The sequence below is a fragment of the Rosa chinensis genome, chromosome 2, assembly GCF_002994745.2.
Source record: "Rosa chinensis cultivar Old Blush chromosome 2, RchiOBHm-V2, whole genome shotgun sequence".
NCBI classification, from domain to species: Eukaryota; Viridiplantae; Streptophyta; class Magnoliopsida; order Rosales; family Rosaceae; genus Rosa; species Rosa chinensis.
Genome location: NC_037089.1, coordinates 85774451 through 85791467, shown reverse-complemented (window position 1 = coordinate 85791467; position 17017 = coordinate 85774451). Strand labels below are relative to the sequence as shown.

Below are 17017 nucleotides of genomic sequence, written 5' to 3'. Positions count from 1 at the left end.
AATTTGTATATCTGTAGTCTGTACCACAGAATAAGAAAACGAAGGACTCTATATCCAACTAAGAAACCCAGCATCACAGCCAAATTGCTCCATTTTTGTCTCTTAAATTCCGCTGTCTTAACAGTTCATCACCATATAGATTTTATACTCCTTTATTCAATAATCTGAATGTTAGGTATGTCCCTCCTTACAATAAAAGAAATCATGTGGGAGACATGAAAAGGAGAAAGCATGCGGCAAACATGGCTGGAAAACATGCAGAAGACAAGGAAAGTGAAAGCATAAAAGAAGAAGGAAAAGTGGAGGTGAGAAACCATGCTTTGTTGATTTGGTTATGCTGAAACACCTTATCGGTAGGAAGGAACAAATAGTACGGTGGTTGAAGTCTTTGTCATTATTTGATAAAGGAAACATGCAAACATTGTGGCATGCAAGCACACACCGTAAGAAATGGAAAAGCATGACTTTGCTTTTGATGTGTTCACACCTACAAGCTTGTCTTTACTTCCACTTGCATGTGATGAGCTTCATGGTATGTGCATGAAGTGCACTGCCTATATTATCCCCATATCGGCAGCAGCAAAAGGAGAGAGGGCAGAGAGCCCAAACTCCAGATAGGGAGAGGCTCAGTAGCAACTCCAAGAGTCTTCAAGATGTAGAAGATTAGGGGAGTTGTGTTCAAGAGTGTGTATAGCTCTTGGGGTAGAGTAATCTTCTAGGAGATTGAGAGAGGGTGTACAAGGGGTATCCGATTGGATACAAGGCTCGGGTTGGGTATAAACTTGAGTGCTCTAGTTGTGTATAAACTTGAGTGGTGTATCTTGTACTTGTGTGATTCTCTCATAGTGAAGATGAAAACTCTCTGAGGACGTAGGCATGGATTTTGGCCGAACCTCGTTAAAACTTGTTGTCTTCTTGGTTTGCTTATTTATTCTTTCAATCTCTACTAGTAGTACTTGCGTGACGGGGGATTAATTTCCCAACACTGAATGCACCTTCTTCCATGTTCTCCTCCATACTCATTTATAATAAAGCACTCAAAAGGGTACTTCTGAAATGTTTACTGCATTCAAATATGATGATTATAATTTCGCCCAAAATAATAATAATAATCAAAAGAAAAAAGGATGATAAAAAAAATTTCACATGGAATGAGATTTGTCGAACTGACTTTATTTTTTGAGTTTGGGCTAAGCAGGTTAAGAATCAACACAACAATATGGTCAACCCGTTGAAAATCAATCTAGCCCGGGATTAAGCCCAGTGGACTCATGCACTGCGGATCCACTTACTATGAGGGGGTATTATTGATGTAAATTCACTCAAGTCGATTTAAAATGGTAAACCCAACAGCCCTAACTGCTGAGTGCTGAGACTATAGTCTCCAGCATCGATCCTCTTCATCTGCTCAGGCCATCTCCGTCAGGTGAGAAATGGTTCGCTTCCATTGTTATTGCATAGCTACTTAATTTCTTGATTTGATTCAGTTTTTTTTTTTTTTTGAATCCAGATCTGATTTTGATTTTGATTATTTGCTTCCCGTCGATTATGGGGTTAGTTATATTTTTCTTAATTAAATTAAACTTTTTTCGTTTTTGAATTAGAAACGCTTTCCTAATCCTGGTAGAGAAGAGCTAGCGCTTCCCTAATCCTGGTAGAAAAGAGCTAGAGCTTCCCTATATATATTGCATCGCTACAATAGTGTAGTGATCATTTACACATAATGTCGTCAATTTCGACCGAAACAGAGAAGCATTATTATTTTAGCAGAGCAATCCTAAGAGAAACAAGAGAATTACCTCCACCAGCAGGGGAGACCATGCTTCCTATTGATATTTATCTCATCAAGCAAAGCCGCAGTTGGTCTGATCATCCTGCTTGTGAAATCTCCACTGTTGAAATTGTGATCCGCTACTCCTCTCCCAACTACAGCCAAGCCTACTCTGGTATTAGCAGGGAAATGTCGGCACTAGGTGTCCCCCTGGAGCAGCAACCGCCTATCCTCGAAAAACTATTTCAGGTGGTACAAGCTGCTGTTCCGGAGCGCCGCATTATTGTGGTCATTGCAGACGTGACCGTGCGGTTATTGGGTAGTTTTGATGAGCATCATGATGACACTGACATTGGTAGACTTACCAGGGCATTTCCCATTGCCATTCGATTAGATTATCCTGATAGCACCAGTGAATTATATGCATTGAGTGAGGTTGACTATCATGGTGTCGATGATAGGGTCACATGGGAGTCCTTTGAAACTCATAGGGTCAGGTTTGTTTCTGCAACTACATCATCCATTATGAGCTTGCAGAAAGTGAGAATAGACAGCTTGGAAGAAGATACTATCAAACAGAACCCATCATGTGCTATTTGTATTAACGACTTTGCAGAAGGTGGAGTTGATCAACTGATTACTCTTTTGCCTTGCGCACACCATTATCATCTAGATTGCATTGTCCCGTGGCTGAAGACGAGTCACTTGTGCCCCCTGTGTCGATACCCAATGCCAACTGTGGAAGAGGCAGAGTCTTCAAATCCTTCAAATCCCTAACCGAGTTCGAGTGTCAAATATGTTGGCTGATAACGATGATCAATATATATGTTCATTAGAATTGTACTAGCATATTCCCTCAGTTCCTTGTGAAATGATCCCTGTATCATGTTATCTTAATTCCTAAATGTAGGATCCCACAGGGATCATTCATTCTAATGTTTATTCATGCGCCTTATGCCATTCGTAGGGAAACAGAAAGAGATGAAAAGAATCTCATGATCAAATGCGGTCAGCAGTTAAATATCAAAGGCATCGAATGTTCATTCATCTAAAATTAGGAGCAGAAGCAAACTAGAGTATCAAGTATCTGGATCTCAAATGATACATTGGTCAGCTATGTCTTGCCATAAGACCCTTCACTAAGTCTAATATACGGAAATAATCATAAAATAGAGAAGATTCTTTTCCCTCAAGCCCATCCCTATGATGTCTGTTGCTACCGGCAAGATTGTTGCACGGGCTTCCACCAACCACGAGATCAAACCCACCAAAGGTATTGATCAATATAGCAACATGATAGTGAGGTTCTTTATTGGTGTATGTATGTGAACTGGACTCCTAGTTGAGTTTGCATATGAGCTTCCCTTTTCTTTTTCTTTTGTAATGATAAAACAAGCTATTGTTGGATCTGCGGGTATGTAGCTAAGATGGCTCCTAGTTTAGTTTGGCATCTTAGCTTTCCTTTCCTTTTTATTTTGTATTGATAAAACAAGCTATAGTTGGATCTGCAGGTATGTAGCTAAGATAGCTAAAGTTAGATCTGTTTTTTTCAGCATATGGATTCAATCTTACAATGCCACTGAACTGCGATGGGTTACTAAGTCTTTAACTAATTGTCAAGTTTTTCAAGAAGAGGAAACTAGTGCTTTGAGGTTTTGCGTTGCATTTCAATCCTACCCTAAAAGCTTCTAATGGGATTATATGGGTGCACTTGTTTTCAACTTTCAAGCATTTCAAATCTCAAACTGTACACTTGCAACAACTTGTGAAATGCCACTGAAAAATTCAGTGAAGAAAACAACATTGGGCAGGGAGGCTTTGGTACTGTATATAAGTTAATATCAGAGAGAATGCTTTTGTTTATGACTTTTGAGGAATACTTGGTCATCACCCACTTGATTCTCCTAAAAATTCTTTCTGCTTCTTCCACATTATTGTGAAATTTGTTTGATTAGGGAACACTTAAATGGCTCTGTGACAGCAGTAAAGGTATTGTCAGGAGATTCTAGGCAAGGGTCGTAGGAATTTTTGACAGAAATTGAGGTGATTGCAAATGTCGATCGTGAGAACTAGTTGAGCTATATGGTAGCTGTGCGGAAGGAAATCATAGGATATTCAAGTGTAAAATCTGCATTGGCTTGCAAGGGGGCTCGCTTACCTTCATCTTCATATTATTCACAGAGACATTAAAGCAAGCAATATTCTCCATATTCTGGTCTTGCAAAAATTCAGATTCTGGTCTTGCAAAGTTTGTCGCACCCAACTTGATCCATATTAGTACTCGTGTTGCTGGAACAGCGTAAGTTCACTACTGTTCTACTCTGTTTATATCCCTGTGGAATTCATGAAATGAATTTATGTGTACCACTAAGTGGACTGTAAAGAAATAATCGAAAAAGTATTAATTCCAAAAAGTTTCTCCTAAAAGATTTATCAAATTGGTGAAAATATATGGTGTTGGCAGCATGTTGTTAGTTAGTTTCATGTTAATAGTTGTCCGAACATCAATGTAGCCTTCACACTCAGTCTTAAGAATTAGTATGAATGTCTTCCAAGTTGCATGACTGAATAATCAATCTGATACAATTTTACCTTAATATCATGGTACACCGTACACCAGAATGCTAATGACTACACTAGCTTCCTACCCCTGCTCGCAAGTAATGTGGTTTAGCTTTAAAAGTATTCTGCTGTACTTGTATATCTTTTTGTTTTTCGTCAAATTTCTTTTGTTAAATTACACGTCGTTATGGTGACATATTTGGGTTCCTGTTTGTTTTTTGCAGAGGTTATTTGGCACCTCAGTATGCCATACGAGGTCAAGTGACAAAGAAAGCAGATATCTATAGTTCTGGTGTTTTAGTCTTGGAAATTGTTAGTGGGAGGTGCAACGCAAACAGATGTTTACCATCCAAAGAACAGTATCTTCTTGAAATTATAAATCTTTGAGACTAATGTCATCATTAAGTATTTCCTTCTATCACTGAATTGGAGTCCTTGGAGATCATAGCTTTACTTGTTGTTTGTAGTAATGATGAAAGAGTTCTTCTTGAAAAGGCATATTTCTATGATTTTTAATATTGCCAGTAACTGCATAAACTTGCATATTACATGAACACCTTCATACGATGTCTTGTTATTGTATAATTTATGAGCTTTCCATATAAGTTCATGTACATTTGAATCATTAGTATTATCCTAAGACAACAATAGACTCAAGACAAAAGGGGTTGATATTAATACAAAAATATCTATTACCCTAGTTTTTCATCTTGGCATTCACTATATGAATATTTTACTAGGGACCCTGGAATTACACAGACAATATATTAAAAGCGAAATCTACATGAAATGTTCCAGAACTTTGAGTTCTTTATATCTTTGAGATCTCTAGGAGCTTAGGTGCTTTTTATTTGTGAACACCCTCTCCTTGATAAAGGTTATCCATTTTTGTTGCATAATATTTTGGCTTCCTAACTTGGTGTCATCTCTAACTGATCATTTTACTGATCTCTATAATAGTTAGCAGCTGGCAAGTTGATATAATATATATATATATATATATATATATATATGTATATATATATATATATATATATTTTTTTTTTTTGCTGTTGCAGCTATGGGAACGATATTAGAGGGGTAAGCTAGCTGGTGGAGTTGGCCGATACATCAACATTAAATGAAGGTTTGAATGTTGAGGAGGCTTGCATATTCATGAAGATTGGTCTTCTTTGCACCCAAGACAAGCCCAAGCTCCGACCATCCATGTCTACGGTTGTTAAGATGCTGACAGGTGAGACAGACGTGGATGATGAGAAGATAGACAAACCTGGAATGCTTTCTGAGTTCATGGACCAGAGAGATTCGTCTGATGCTAAACACTCATCTTACTCACTATCACCTTATGGGAGGGTTCTCAATTCGTCATCTTCCTCAGAAAAATCACCTTTAATTCTATATATGACCGAAGAAATTATGATGGCAAAGAAGCATCTTTCTGGCGTTGTTTGGCTCGGGTAGGATGCATAAATATATATATATACACACACACACACACACACACACACATATATATATATATATACAGGCCTTCTCCACTGCGGACGTCCGCAGTTTTTCATTGGTGCGGATTTTCTGTTTTGACTCACTTTTTGATCATATTTTCACATCTTAACCGTTCAGTTTTTAGGTCCTAATGTATAGATCACCTCTGCAAAATTTCAGCCAAATTGGTGATCGTTAAGGTATCCAAAACTGCAATTTACAACAATGTACACGAACGGTTCCGGTTCGGCAGATTTGGTTCGTTCGTGTAAATTGCTGTTTTGGATGCCTTAACGATCACAAATTTGGCTGAAATTTTGTAGAGATGATCTATACATTAGGACCTAAAAACTGAACGGGTAAGATGTGAAAATGTGATCGGAAAGTGGGGAAAAAATGGATATCCGCACCTTTTTTCTTAGGTGCGGATATCCGCACCTGAGAATGTATATATATATATATTACTACTAGTTTTATTTGTGTTTTGGAGTACAATAGGTAGCCATAAATGAAATAGTCCTTAAACCATATTGTAGAGTAAGGGCACATTTACTTACTTGGAATAGAATGGAATGATTATGGAGTAAAAACACCCCTGTGTTTATTAACACATAAAGGAATTGGGATTATGTGGAGGCAAGTCTCTCTCTCTCTCTCTCTCCTAGAAAAGTCGGCGGCAGCTTCAACTGAGTGAGTACTCTCGTCTGACGGCAGCTATGGCATTCAGGCGGGCACGTTGGCCTCACCAATGACGGGTAATCTGCTGCCGGACGAGACTCGATGCTAGCGTTCTAGAGGCTCTGGTGTGGGTGTTTGCTCGAATGTTTTGCAGGTGGTTGTCGGCTCTGGATCGATGAAAATCTCTGGGGTGCATGTGGTGCAGTATGGTGGATCTCGTTTGCAGATCTACGGCGTTGCATATTGAGGGCGCTGGGTCGAGGCAGGTTCGATTTCGTGGCGGCGTTGGATCGTGGAAGGTTGGGTCTTAGTGTCGTGGCGGTTTCGACTTCAGCGGCGGAATCGTGGAACACTGGTGGGGTCCGTGCCGGGTTCACGTAGGTGAGAATCTTGCCGGAGCGGGCATGGGTTCGGTGGCGGCTGAGGGCAGCTGTGCTTGCCGCATGTGTTGGGAGAGGAAAGTTGGTCTGGGCCAATCTCGGCCTGTTGGGCATTGGGTGGGCCTATTTTTAGAGCCTCTTGGGACAGTAATTTGATGGGCTAGGGTTTTGCTCTCAGCCCATCCCTATGTTTTTTAGTTTGTCCATTTACAATAAGGTTCCGTTTCCAGGGACAGTCTAGGCACTGTTGTGCATCTAGTTGTTGCATTTGGTTTGGTCTTGTTGACTTAATTATCAGTGGATCTAGTTGTACACCAATTGAGGTCTTTAGGCAACTAGGTTTATTGGTTATGAGTTAGGTTGGGTGGGCCGGATCCTTCTAGCGCCTCCGGCGTAGTACCAAAGGGGGATTCCCGTTATGTCTACGTATTGATTGTACAATGAGTTAGTCTATGTTTTTATGTACCATTGTGGGTACTACCACTATCTTCTTGTCTGTTTTATGGCAGCGAAAAGGTATGTAATGGCCTATTCTGGCTTTCGATGAATATATTTTCGCCTACTGGCTCCATTCTAAAAAAAAAAACACACATAAAGGAATCAGAATGATTCCGGGTAAAAGAATTCATGTGTTTACTAACACTTGAAGGAATCGGAATTGGTATAGGTCCAACCTATTTATCAGGAATCGATTCCTGAATATTCAGGAATTTGATTACGAAGGGGGAATATGGGTTTAGGAATCAATCCTCCGAAATCAATACCGATTCATTCTCCGAAATCAATACCGATTCATTTCTTCTCTCATTCCATTTGTCTACGATTCATGATTGTTTTGCATTCCAAATAAGTAAATGTGCCTTTAAAGTATTGGTGTAAGGTTTTATCATCACCTAGGCAGCTGGGCTTTATATTTTTGGTATGTAGAGAAAGACCCTTACATCCCTGCGTTCAAATCCAGATATCATTGTATACCAAACAGAGACCTTTTCTTTTAGATGAATTTTGTGTACTAGAACTCAAAACTGAACTCGAATGCATGTGCTTTCTGAAAAAGGCTGAAATAATGAATCGGGATATTGTGGAATTGAGGTACTAAATCCAGTTTTTGAAGTGCGAAGCATTACAGAGTTACCTTTTTATGTATGAAGATTATATACAAAAAAATAAAAAAGATCAACAATTTGTATATCTATACCACAGAATAAGAAGACAAAGGACTCTATCCGACTATGAAACCCAGCATCACAGCCAAATTGCTCCATTTTTGTGTCTCTTAAATTCCGCTGTCTTTAACAGTTCATCCCCGTATAGATTGCATACTTCTTTATCAATAATGAATAATCTGAATGCGCCTTCCATGTTCTCCTCCATACTCATTTATCATAAAGCACTCAAAAGGGTACTTGAAAAGACTCCAGTAATGCATGAAAAGCCTATACAGTAACTTGGAATGTTATCCTTCGGAATAAAGTACCCCGAAAAGTGAAAGAATTTGCTGCCAAATGGAAATAAATTCAAACAAATTATAGGCTGGCACACTGGCACACAAATGGGTTACTGCCATTTGAATTTGCTCAAATAAGGCCCAACTCTGTTTTTTGACTTTGGGCTAAGCAGGTTAAGCATAAGGTCAGTGGGGGTTGAAAATCAATCTAGCTCGGGATTAAGCCCAGTGGACTCATGCGCTCCGGATCGACTTACGATGAGGGAGTATTGATGTAAATTCACTGAAGTCGATTTAAAATGGTAAACCTAGCTGAGACTATAGTCTCCAGCATCGATCCTCTTCATCTGCTCAGGCCGTCTCTGTCAGATGAGAAATGGTTGCTTCTGATTCGCTTCCATTGTTATTCCCCTGCTTTCTACTTAATTTCTCGATTTGATTCAGTTTTTTTTTTTTTTTTTGAATCCAGATCTTATTTTGATTTTGATTTTGATTTTTTGCTTCCCCTCGATTTATGGGGTTAGTTATATTTTTCTTAATTAAAATTAAACCTTTTTCTTTTAGAAGAGGCGCTTTCCTAATCCTGGTAGAAAAGAGGTAGCGCTTCCCTATATATATGTGTGTGTATATTACATAGATAGTGATCATCCGTGTATATAATGTCGTCAACTTCGACCGAAACAGAGAGGCATTATTATTTTAGCAGAGCAATCCTGAGAGAAACAAGAGAATTACCACCATCAGCAGGGGATAGTAGGCTTCCTATTCATATTTGTCTCATCAAGCAAAGGCGCAGTTGGTCTGATCCTCGTAATTGTGAAATCTCCATTGGTAAAATAAACATTGTGATCCGCTACTCCTCTCCCAACCACAGACAAGCCTACTCTGATTCTATTAGCAGGGAAATGTCGGCATTAGGTGTCCCCCTAGGGCAGCAACCGCCTATCCTCGAAAAACTATTTCAGGTGGTACAAGCTGCTGTTCCGGAGCGCCGCATTATTGTGGTCATTGCAGACGTGACCGTGCGGTTATTGGGTAGTTTTGATGAGCATCATGATCACACTGACATTAGTAGACTTACCAGGGAATGCCCCATTACCTTTCAATTAGAGTTTACTAATGGCACCATTGAATCATATGCATTGAGTGAGGTTGACTATCATGGTGTCGACGATAGGGTCACATGGGAGTCCTTTGAAACTCATAGGGTCAGGTTTGTTCCTGCAACTACATCATCCATCATGAGCTTGCAGAAAGTGAGAACAGACAGCTTGGAAGAAGAAACTATCAAACAGAACCCATCATGTGCTATTTGTATAAACGACTTTACAGAAGCTGGTGTCGATCAACTGATTACTCTTTTGCCTTGCGCACACCATTATCATCTAGATTGCATTGTCCCGTGGCTGAAGACGAGTCACTTGTGCCCCTTGTGTCGATACCCAATGCCAACAGTGGAAGAGGCAGAGTCTTCAAACCTTTCAAATCCCTAACCGAGTTTGAGTGGCAAATATGTTGGCTGATAATGGTGATCATATATGTTCATTAGAATTGTACCAATATACTCTCAGTTCCTTGAGTTATTTGATCCCTGTATCATGTTATCATAATCCATAAATGTAAGATCCCACAGTGATCATTCATTCTAATGTTTATTCATGCGCCTTATGCCATCCGTAGGAAAACAGAAAGAGATGAAAAGAATCTCATGATCAAATGCGGTCAGCGGTTAAATATCGAAGGCATCGAATATTCATTCATCTAAAATTAGGAGCAGAAGCAAACTACTGCTAGAGAATCAAGTGTATCTGGATCTCAAATGATACATTGGTCAGCTATATCTTGCCATAAGACCCTTCACCAAGTCTAATATACGGAAATAATCATAAAACAGAGAAGATTCTTTTCCCTCAAGCACATCCCTATGATATCTGTTGCTACCGGCAAGATTGTTGCACGGGCTCCCACCAACCACGAGATTGTTGTGCCAAATAGACACCAAGAAGACAAACCAGTAGCAAAAACTCACAAAATACACACACCAACAGTAGATACAGAAAACTCAACCACAATCCAAACAAGAACCAGACAAACTAAAGTGCAAGAATGGAGAAAATAAGACAGCAAAGTGTTTACCCAGTTCAGCAATTTGCCTACATCTGGGGAGCAGATGGAACCACTCAATTTCACTATCAAAGAGAAGGATTTTGTAGTTTTGCTCTCACAAAATCTCAACAGAGAAGAACACTCGTTTTTCTCTCAACCCTCTCTGTTTTCTCACCCACACAAACTGCTGCAGTTTTGCAGTTTTATTCTATTACAAAATGTCAAAATGGGTAGTTTGTCCCAATTCAAATAACCTCGATATACGGTTATTACATATCTATCCATTTAAAGACAGCAAACAACTAATCTGACTCCGACAAAGGTTGAGCCAAAACCAACAATCAAACCCACCAAATGTATTGATGTAATGCACTAATGCTCCAACCGCATTCAACTCTTGCACATCAGCGAGGTGATACAAGTTTCCTTTTTGGTTGGTTTGCTCCCACCAAGTCCTCACAACAGTTCTGCTCACCGCTGAAATCTCAACAGACACAACATTCTTCGTTCGAATGCCAAGCCGATGGAGGGCTATCTCGGCACCACCAATTCCAGAGAAAAGAGAGAGGAGATTGATGCCATTGGGGAACCGATCTTTCAACACACAGAGATGATAGGCTACTGTATCAATCTGGAATAAATTGAAATCATAAGTGAAATGTAAAAGCAGAGAGTAGACAAAAAGTGATTTTAGATTTGAAAGTCTACAACAATGATCATAGAAAAATTGAAACCTAAAGTTAAATAGGTTTGTTCTCCTCCTCAGATGTAGGAATGCTAATTTCCTGAAAGAAAGAACAAGATCAACAATTTGTATATCTGTAGTCAGTACCACAGAATAAGAAAACGAAGGACTCTATATCCAACTAAGAAACCCAGCATCACAGCCAAATTGCTTCATTTTTGTCTCTTAAATTCCGCTGTCTTAACAGTTCATCCCCATATAGCTATATTTTATACTCCTCACCTTGTTCCATGTTCTCCTCCATGCTCATTTATCATGAAGCACTCAAAAGGGTACTTGAAAAGACATGGATGAAAAGCCTGTACGGTAACTTGCAATGTTAACCTTTGGGATGTACCACGAAAAGAGAAAGAACGAACCCACTAGCATGAATTTGCTGCCCAATATGATAGGGAGGAACCCAAATGAGTTACTGCCATTTGAATTTGCTCAAATAAGGCCCAACTTTGTTTTTTGACTTTGGGCTAAGCAGGTTAAGAAGCCCAGTGGACTCATGCGCTGCGGATCCACTTATGGTGAGCGGGTATTGATGTAAATTCAATCAAGTCGATTTTAAATGGTAAACCTGACTGCTGAGACCATAGTCTCCACTCTCCAGCATCGATCCTCTTCATCTGCTCAGGTGAGAAAGGGTTGCTTCTGGTTCGCTTCCATTGTCATTCCCCTTCTTTCTACTTAATTTCTTCATTTGATTCAGTTATTATTACTTAATTTAACCAAACCCTACACTCCACTCCTCCCCTATATAAACAGGGGGTTACCTTGAGTGATTTCTCTCTCAGATCCACAATTCCTCCCCTATAGGAACTAAGTAGTAATTTCCCCCCAGATCTAGAAACAGATGGAGAAGGTACCTATTGTTGCTGTTAACAGATTATATACACAATCAGTAAGATGTTCTCTCAAGCCCAAACCAAAATCTCTATACACAAACCGAGAGTAATAAATTCAGAAATTTTATTTGATGTTATCAAGTTCTGGAGCTGAATTTTTTCCTAGAATAATCACCACTCTTGTTTCCACTAGTGAAGCTAATGGAAACAAGAGTGATGATAATTCTGTGAAGCAAAGGCTTGCTAAGGCGCTGTGTGAGTCTTTTGGATAATTCTGGGAATGAGAGTCTTGTTGAGGTTGCGGCAGTTTCCAAGATGCCTCTAAAACTGAAAAGATGAAAGAGCTCAACAAGAAGAGTAAGAGTAAGAGTAAGAGTAATGATGATGATGATGAAGAGGAGGCATGATTTATAAGACTAAGGCCTCATCATCATCATTACTCTTAGTCTTCTTGTTGAGCTTTTTCTCCCTCTTTTCAGTTTTAGAGCCATCTTGGAAACTCCCACAACCTCAGCAAGGTTTTTCTTCCCAGAATTATCCAAGACTCCCACAACCTCTCAGTAAGGCTTTGCTTTCCAGAATTATCACCACTCTTGTTTCCATTTGGTTTCACTAGTGGAAACAAGAGTGATGATAATTCTGGGAAAAAATTCAGCTCAAGAACTTGGTAAAATCAAATAAGATTTCAGAATTTATTACCTCTCGGTTTGTGTATTGAGATTTTGGTTTTGGCTTGAGAGAACATCTTACTGATTGTGTGTATAATCTGCATTTTTTGTTTTGTTTCCTCCTATGTGTCTACATGATCAGATTTTATTCATATTCTGGTAAGCATATATGGAGTTAATTGGACTGGTACAACCATATTGCATTCTAGCATGATTCCAAGGCACAGCTTACTCTAACCTTGTATCTCCTTAGCTACAAGGTTTTGGTCTGAAGGGACAATAATTCTTTTGGCTTTATGTTAATAGTAGTTGATCGGATATTAGTTAGTTGAATGAAAAATCAATATAGCAACGTGATAGTGAGGTTCTTTATTGGTGTATGTATGTGAACTGGACTCCTAGTTTAGTTTGGCATATGAGCTTCCCTTTTCTTTTTCTTTTGTAATGATAAAACAAGCTATAGTTGGATCTGCGGTTCTGTAGCTAACATGGCTCCTAGTTTAGTTTGGCATCTTAGCTTTCCTTTTCTTTTTATTTTGTATTGATAAAACAAGCTATAGTTGGATCTGCAGGTATGTAGCTAAGATGGCTAAAGTTAGATCTGTTTTTTTCAGCATATGGATTCAATCGTACAATGTAATTTGATATCTTCTTTTGCTTTGTTCAACTTACATGCCACTGAACTGCGATGGGTTACTAAGTCTTTAACTTATTGTCAAGTTTTTTTTTGGTTAACTTATTGTCAAGTTTTTCAAGAAAAGGAAACTAGTGTTTTCTTTGAGGTTTTGCGTTGCATTTCAATCCTACCCTAAAAGCTTCTAATGGGATTATCAAGCATTTCAAATCTCAAACTGTATACTTGCAACAACTTGTGAAATGCCACTGAAAAATCAGTGAAGAAAATAACATTGGGCAGGGAGGCTTTGGTACTGTGTACAAGTTAATATCAGAGAGAATGCTTTTGTTTATGACTTTTGAGGAATACTTGGTCATCACCACTTGATTGTCCTAAAAATTCTTTCTGCTTCTTCCACATTATTGTGAAATGTGTTTGATCAGGGAACACTTGAGAATAGCTCTGTGACAGCAGTAAAGGTATTGTCAGGAGATTCTAGGCAAGGGTCGTAGGAATTTTTGACAGAAATTGAGGTGATTGCATGTGTTGATCATGAGAACTAGTTGAGCTATATGGTTGCTGTGTGGAAGGAAATCATAGGATATTGGTTTATGGCTTGACAATAATTGCCTTTCACAAACACTTCTTGGTAAGTATATTTACATGGTCTTTATTTGAATTAATTTAATGTCTGGCTGATGATTCCCTCTGCACTTTATAGGTGGAGGCCAATTTAGTTGGCGAACAAGTGTAAAATCTGCATTGGATTGCAAGGTGGCTCGCTTACCTTCATGAGGATGTTCAACCCTCCATATTATTCACAGAGATATTAAGGCAAGCAATATTCTCCTTGATAAAGATCTTTCACTAGAAATTCAGATTTTGGTCTTGCAAAGTTTATCGCACCTAACTTGACCCATGTTAGTACTCGTGTTACTGGAACAGCGTAAGTTCGCTACTGTTCTACTCTGTTTATATCCCTGTGGAATTCATGAAATGAATTTATGTGCACCACTAAGTGGACTGTAAAGAAATAATCAAAAAAGTATTAATTTAAAAAAGTTTCTCCTAAAAGATATATCAAATTAGTGAAAATATTTGGTGTTGGCAGTATGTTGTTAGTTAGTTTCATGTCAAAAGTTGTCCGAACATCAATGTATCCTACACACTCGGTCTTAATAATTAGTATGAATGTCTTCCAAGTTGCATGACTGAATAATGAATCTGATATAATTTTACCTTAATATCATGGTACACCAGAATGCTAATGACTAGATTTCCTATCCCGGCTTGTAAGTAACTAAGTAATGTGGTTTAGCTTTAAAAGTATTCTGCTGTACTTGTATGTCTTTTTGTTTTTCTTCAAATTTCTTTTGTTAAATTACACGTCTTTATGTTGACATATTTGGGTTCCTGTTTGTGTTTCGCAGGGGTTATTTGGCACCTCAGTATGCCATACGAGGTCAGGTGACAAAGAAAGCAGATATCTATAGTTTTGGTGTTTTAGTCTTGGAAATTGCTAGTGGGAGGTGCAACGCAAACAGATGTTTACCATCCAAAGAACAGTATCTTTTTGTAAGGGTATAAATCTTTGAGACCAATGTCAACATTAAGTATTTCCTTCTATCACTGAATTGAAGTCTTTGGAGATCATAGCTTTTACTTGTTCTTTGTAGTAATGATGAAAGAGTTCTTCTTGAAAAGGCATATTTCTATCATTTTTAATATTGTTAGTAACTCAGCATAAACTTGCATATTACATGACCACCTTCATACGATGTCTTGTTATTGTATAATTTATGAGCTTTCAATATAAGTTCATGTACATTTGAATCATTAGTATTATCCTAAGACAACAATAGACTCAAGACAAAAGTGCCTGATACTAATACAAAGATATCTATTACCCTAGTTTTTCATCTTGGCTTTTTCATAGAGAATATTTTACTAGGGACCCTTGAATTACACAAAACAATATATTAAAAGCGAAATCTACATGAAATGTTCAAGAACTTTGAGTTCTTTATATCTTCGAGGTTCTCTAAGAGCTTAGGTGCTTTTTATTTGTGAAAACCCTCTCCTTGATAAAGGTTATCCGTTTTTCTTGCATAATATTTTGGCTTCCTAACTTGGTGTCATCTCTAAAAATGGAACGAAATGATCTTGTTTTGTTTCTCAGTTGAAAAGAGATGTCTTGAGCAATTGTAGAAGCACTTTTATAAACAGATTTTATCCAACTGAAAATTATACTGATCTGTATAATAGTTAGTAGTTGGCAAGTTGATATAATGTATCAAATTTATTTTTTTTAGCTGTTGCAGTTATGGGAACTATATGAGAGGGGTCAGCTGGTGGAGTTGGCTGATACATCAACATTAAATGAAGGTTTGAATGTTGAGGAGGCTTGCAGATTCGTGAAAATTGGTCTTCTTTGCACCCAAGACAAGCCCAAGCTCCGACCATCCATGTCTACGGTTGTTAAGATGCTGACAGGCGAGACAGACGTGGATGACGAGAAGATAGACAAACCTGGAATGCTTGCTGAGTTCATGGACCAGAGAGATTCGGTTGATGCTAAACACTCATCTTACTCACTATCACCTTATGGGAGGGTTCTCAATTTGTCATCTTCCTCCGAAAAAATCACCACTTCATTTGCTACCATGACCTTTAATTCTATATTTCTACATACGACCGAAGACATTATGACAGCAAAGAAACATCTTTCTGGTGTTGTTTGGTATGGGTAGGATGCATATACATATTACTATTAGTCTTATACAGTCCCGTTCACCTGGTCACTAGCTGACCAGGGATTATATGGTCAGTGACCATCCGATTCAAATCGGACGGTTGACAGTTCTCTAACTTTTTAAAAGATAAAAGCTGTCAACCGTCCGATTGAAATCGGACGGTCACTGACCATATAATCCCTGGTCAGCTAGTGACCAGGGGAACATCTCTGTAGTCTTATATGTGTTTTGGTCCTCTTGGAGTACAATAAGTAGCCAGAGTGCTGATCACATGGTCAGCAACTGATCATGGATTTTCTGGTCATTGACCGTCCGATTGAGATCAGACGGTTGACAGCTCTCATCTTAAATCTCATTACTTAGCTGTCAACCGTCCGATCTCAATCGGACGGTCAGTGACCAGAAAATCCATGATCAGTTGCTGACCATGTGATCAGGACTGTAAGTAGCCATATATGAAATAGTATATTTTGTAGAGTAACAGTATTGGTGTAAAGTTTTATAATCACCTAGGCAGCTGGGCTTTATATTTTTGGTATGTAAAGAAAGTCCCGACTATATAAAGGCCCTTGCATCCCTGCGTTCAAATCCAGATATCATGTATACTAAACAGAGACCTTTTCTTTTAGATGAATTTTGTGTACTAGAACTCAAAACTGAACTCGAATGCATGTGCTCTCTGAAAGAGGCTGAAGTAATGAATCGGGATATTGTGGAATTGAGGTACCAAATCCAGTTTTTGAAGTGTGCTAACCATCACACAGTTACCTTGTTATGTATGAAGATTATATACAAAAGAATTGAAAACAAGAACAAGACAAACAATTTGTATATCTGTAGTCTGTACCACAGAATAAGAAAACGAAGGACTATATCCAACTAAGAAACCCAGCATCACAGCCAAATTGCTTCATTTTTGTCTCTTAAATTCCGCTGTCTTAACAGTTCATCCCCATATAGCTAGATTTTATAC

General features: G+C 38.5%; 2 protein-coding genes and 1 long non-coding RNA gene across 9 annotated transcripts; all 3 read left to right on the top strand.

Annotated features, from left to right (window-relative positions):
• The first annotated feature begins 575 nt into the window (after window positions 1-575).
• Window positions 576-2707, top strand: LOC112185285. 5 transcript variants are annotated; one of them, XM_040514539.1, is made up of 3 exons: window positions 576-1045; window positions 1199-1426; window positions 1511-2707. In XM_040514539.1, exon 3 carries the CDS (start codon window positions 1724-1726, stop codon window positions 2546-2548), a length of 825 nt encoding a protein of 274 aa, XP_040370473.1. In that variant the 5' UTR covers window positions 576-1045; window positions 1199-1426; window positions 1511-1723; the 3' UTR covers window positions 2549-2707. The 5 variants fall into 5 exon arrangements, with proteins under 5 accessions (XP_040370473.1, XP_024179297.2, XP_040370474.1 ...); XM_024323529.2 differs by having other exon boundaries at window positions 576-1426; window positions 1511-1553; window positions 1749-2707; XM_040514540.1 differs by having other exon boundaries at window positions 576-1426; window positions 1605-2707.
• Window positions 2708-8967: 6260 nt separating this feature from the next.
• On the top strand, window positions 8968-10033 carry LOC121051668 (E3 ubiquitin-protein ligase Praja-2-like). Its single transcript, XM_040514537.1, has 2 exons — window positions 8968-9851; window positions 10012-10033. The coding sequence occupies exon 1, from the start codon at window positions 8983-8985 to the stop codon at window positions 9814-9816; it is 834 nt and encodes a 277-aa protein (XP_040370471.1). The 5' UTR covers window positions 8968-8982; the 3' UTR covers window positions 9817-9851; window positions 10012-10033.
• Window positions 10034-11746: 1713 nt separating this feature from the next.
• Window positions 11747-16672, top strand: LOC112186670. Of its 3 annotated transcripts, none has more exons than XR_005806438.1 (5): window positions 11747-11796; window positions 13735-13940; window positions 14013-14237; window positions 14722-14872; window positions 15604-16672. It is a non-coding gene; the product is annotated as an uncharacterized LOC112186670 (long non-coding RNA). The 3 variants fall into 3 exon arrangements; XR_005806439.1 differs by lacking the exon at window positions 11747-11796 and adding an exon at window positions 11809-12024; XR_005806437.1 differs by lacking the exon at window positions 11747-11796 and having other exon boundaries at window positions 12036-13940.
• Window positions 16673-17017: the final 345 nt, after the last annotated feature.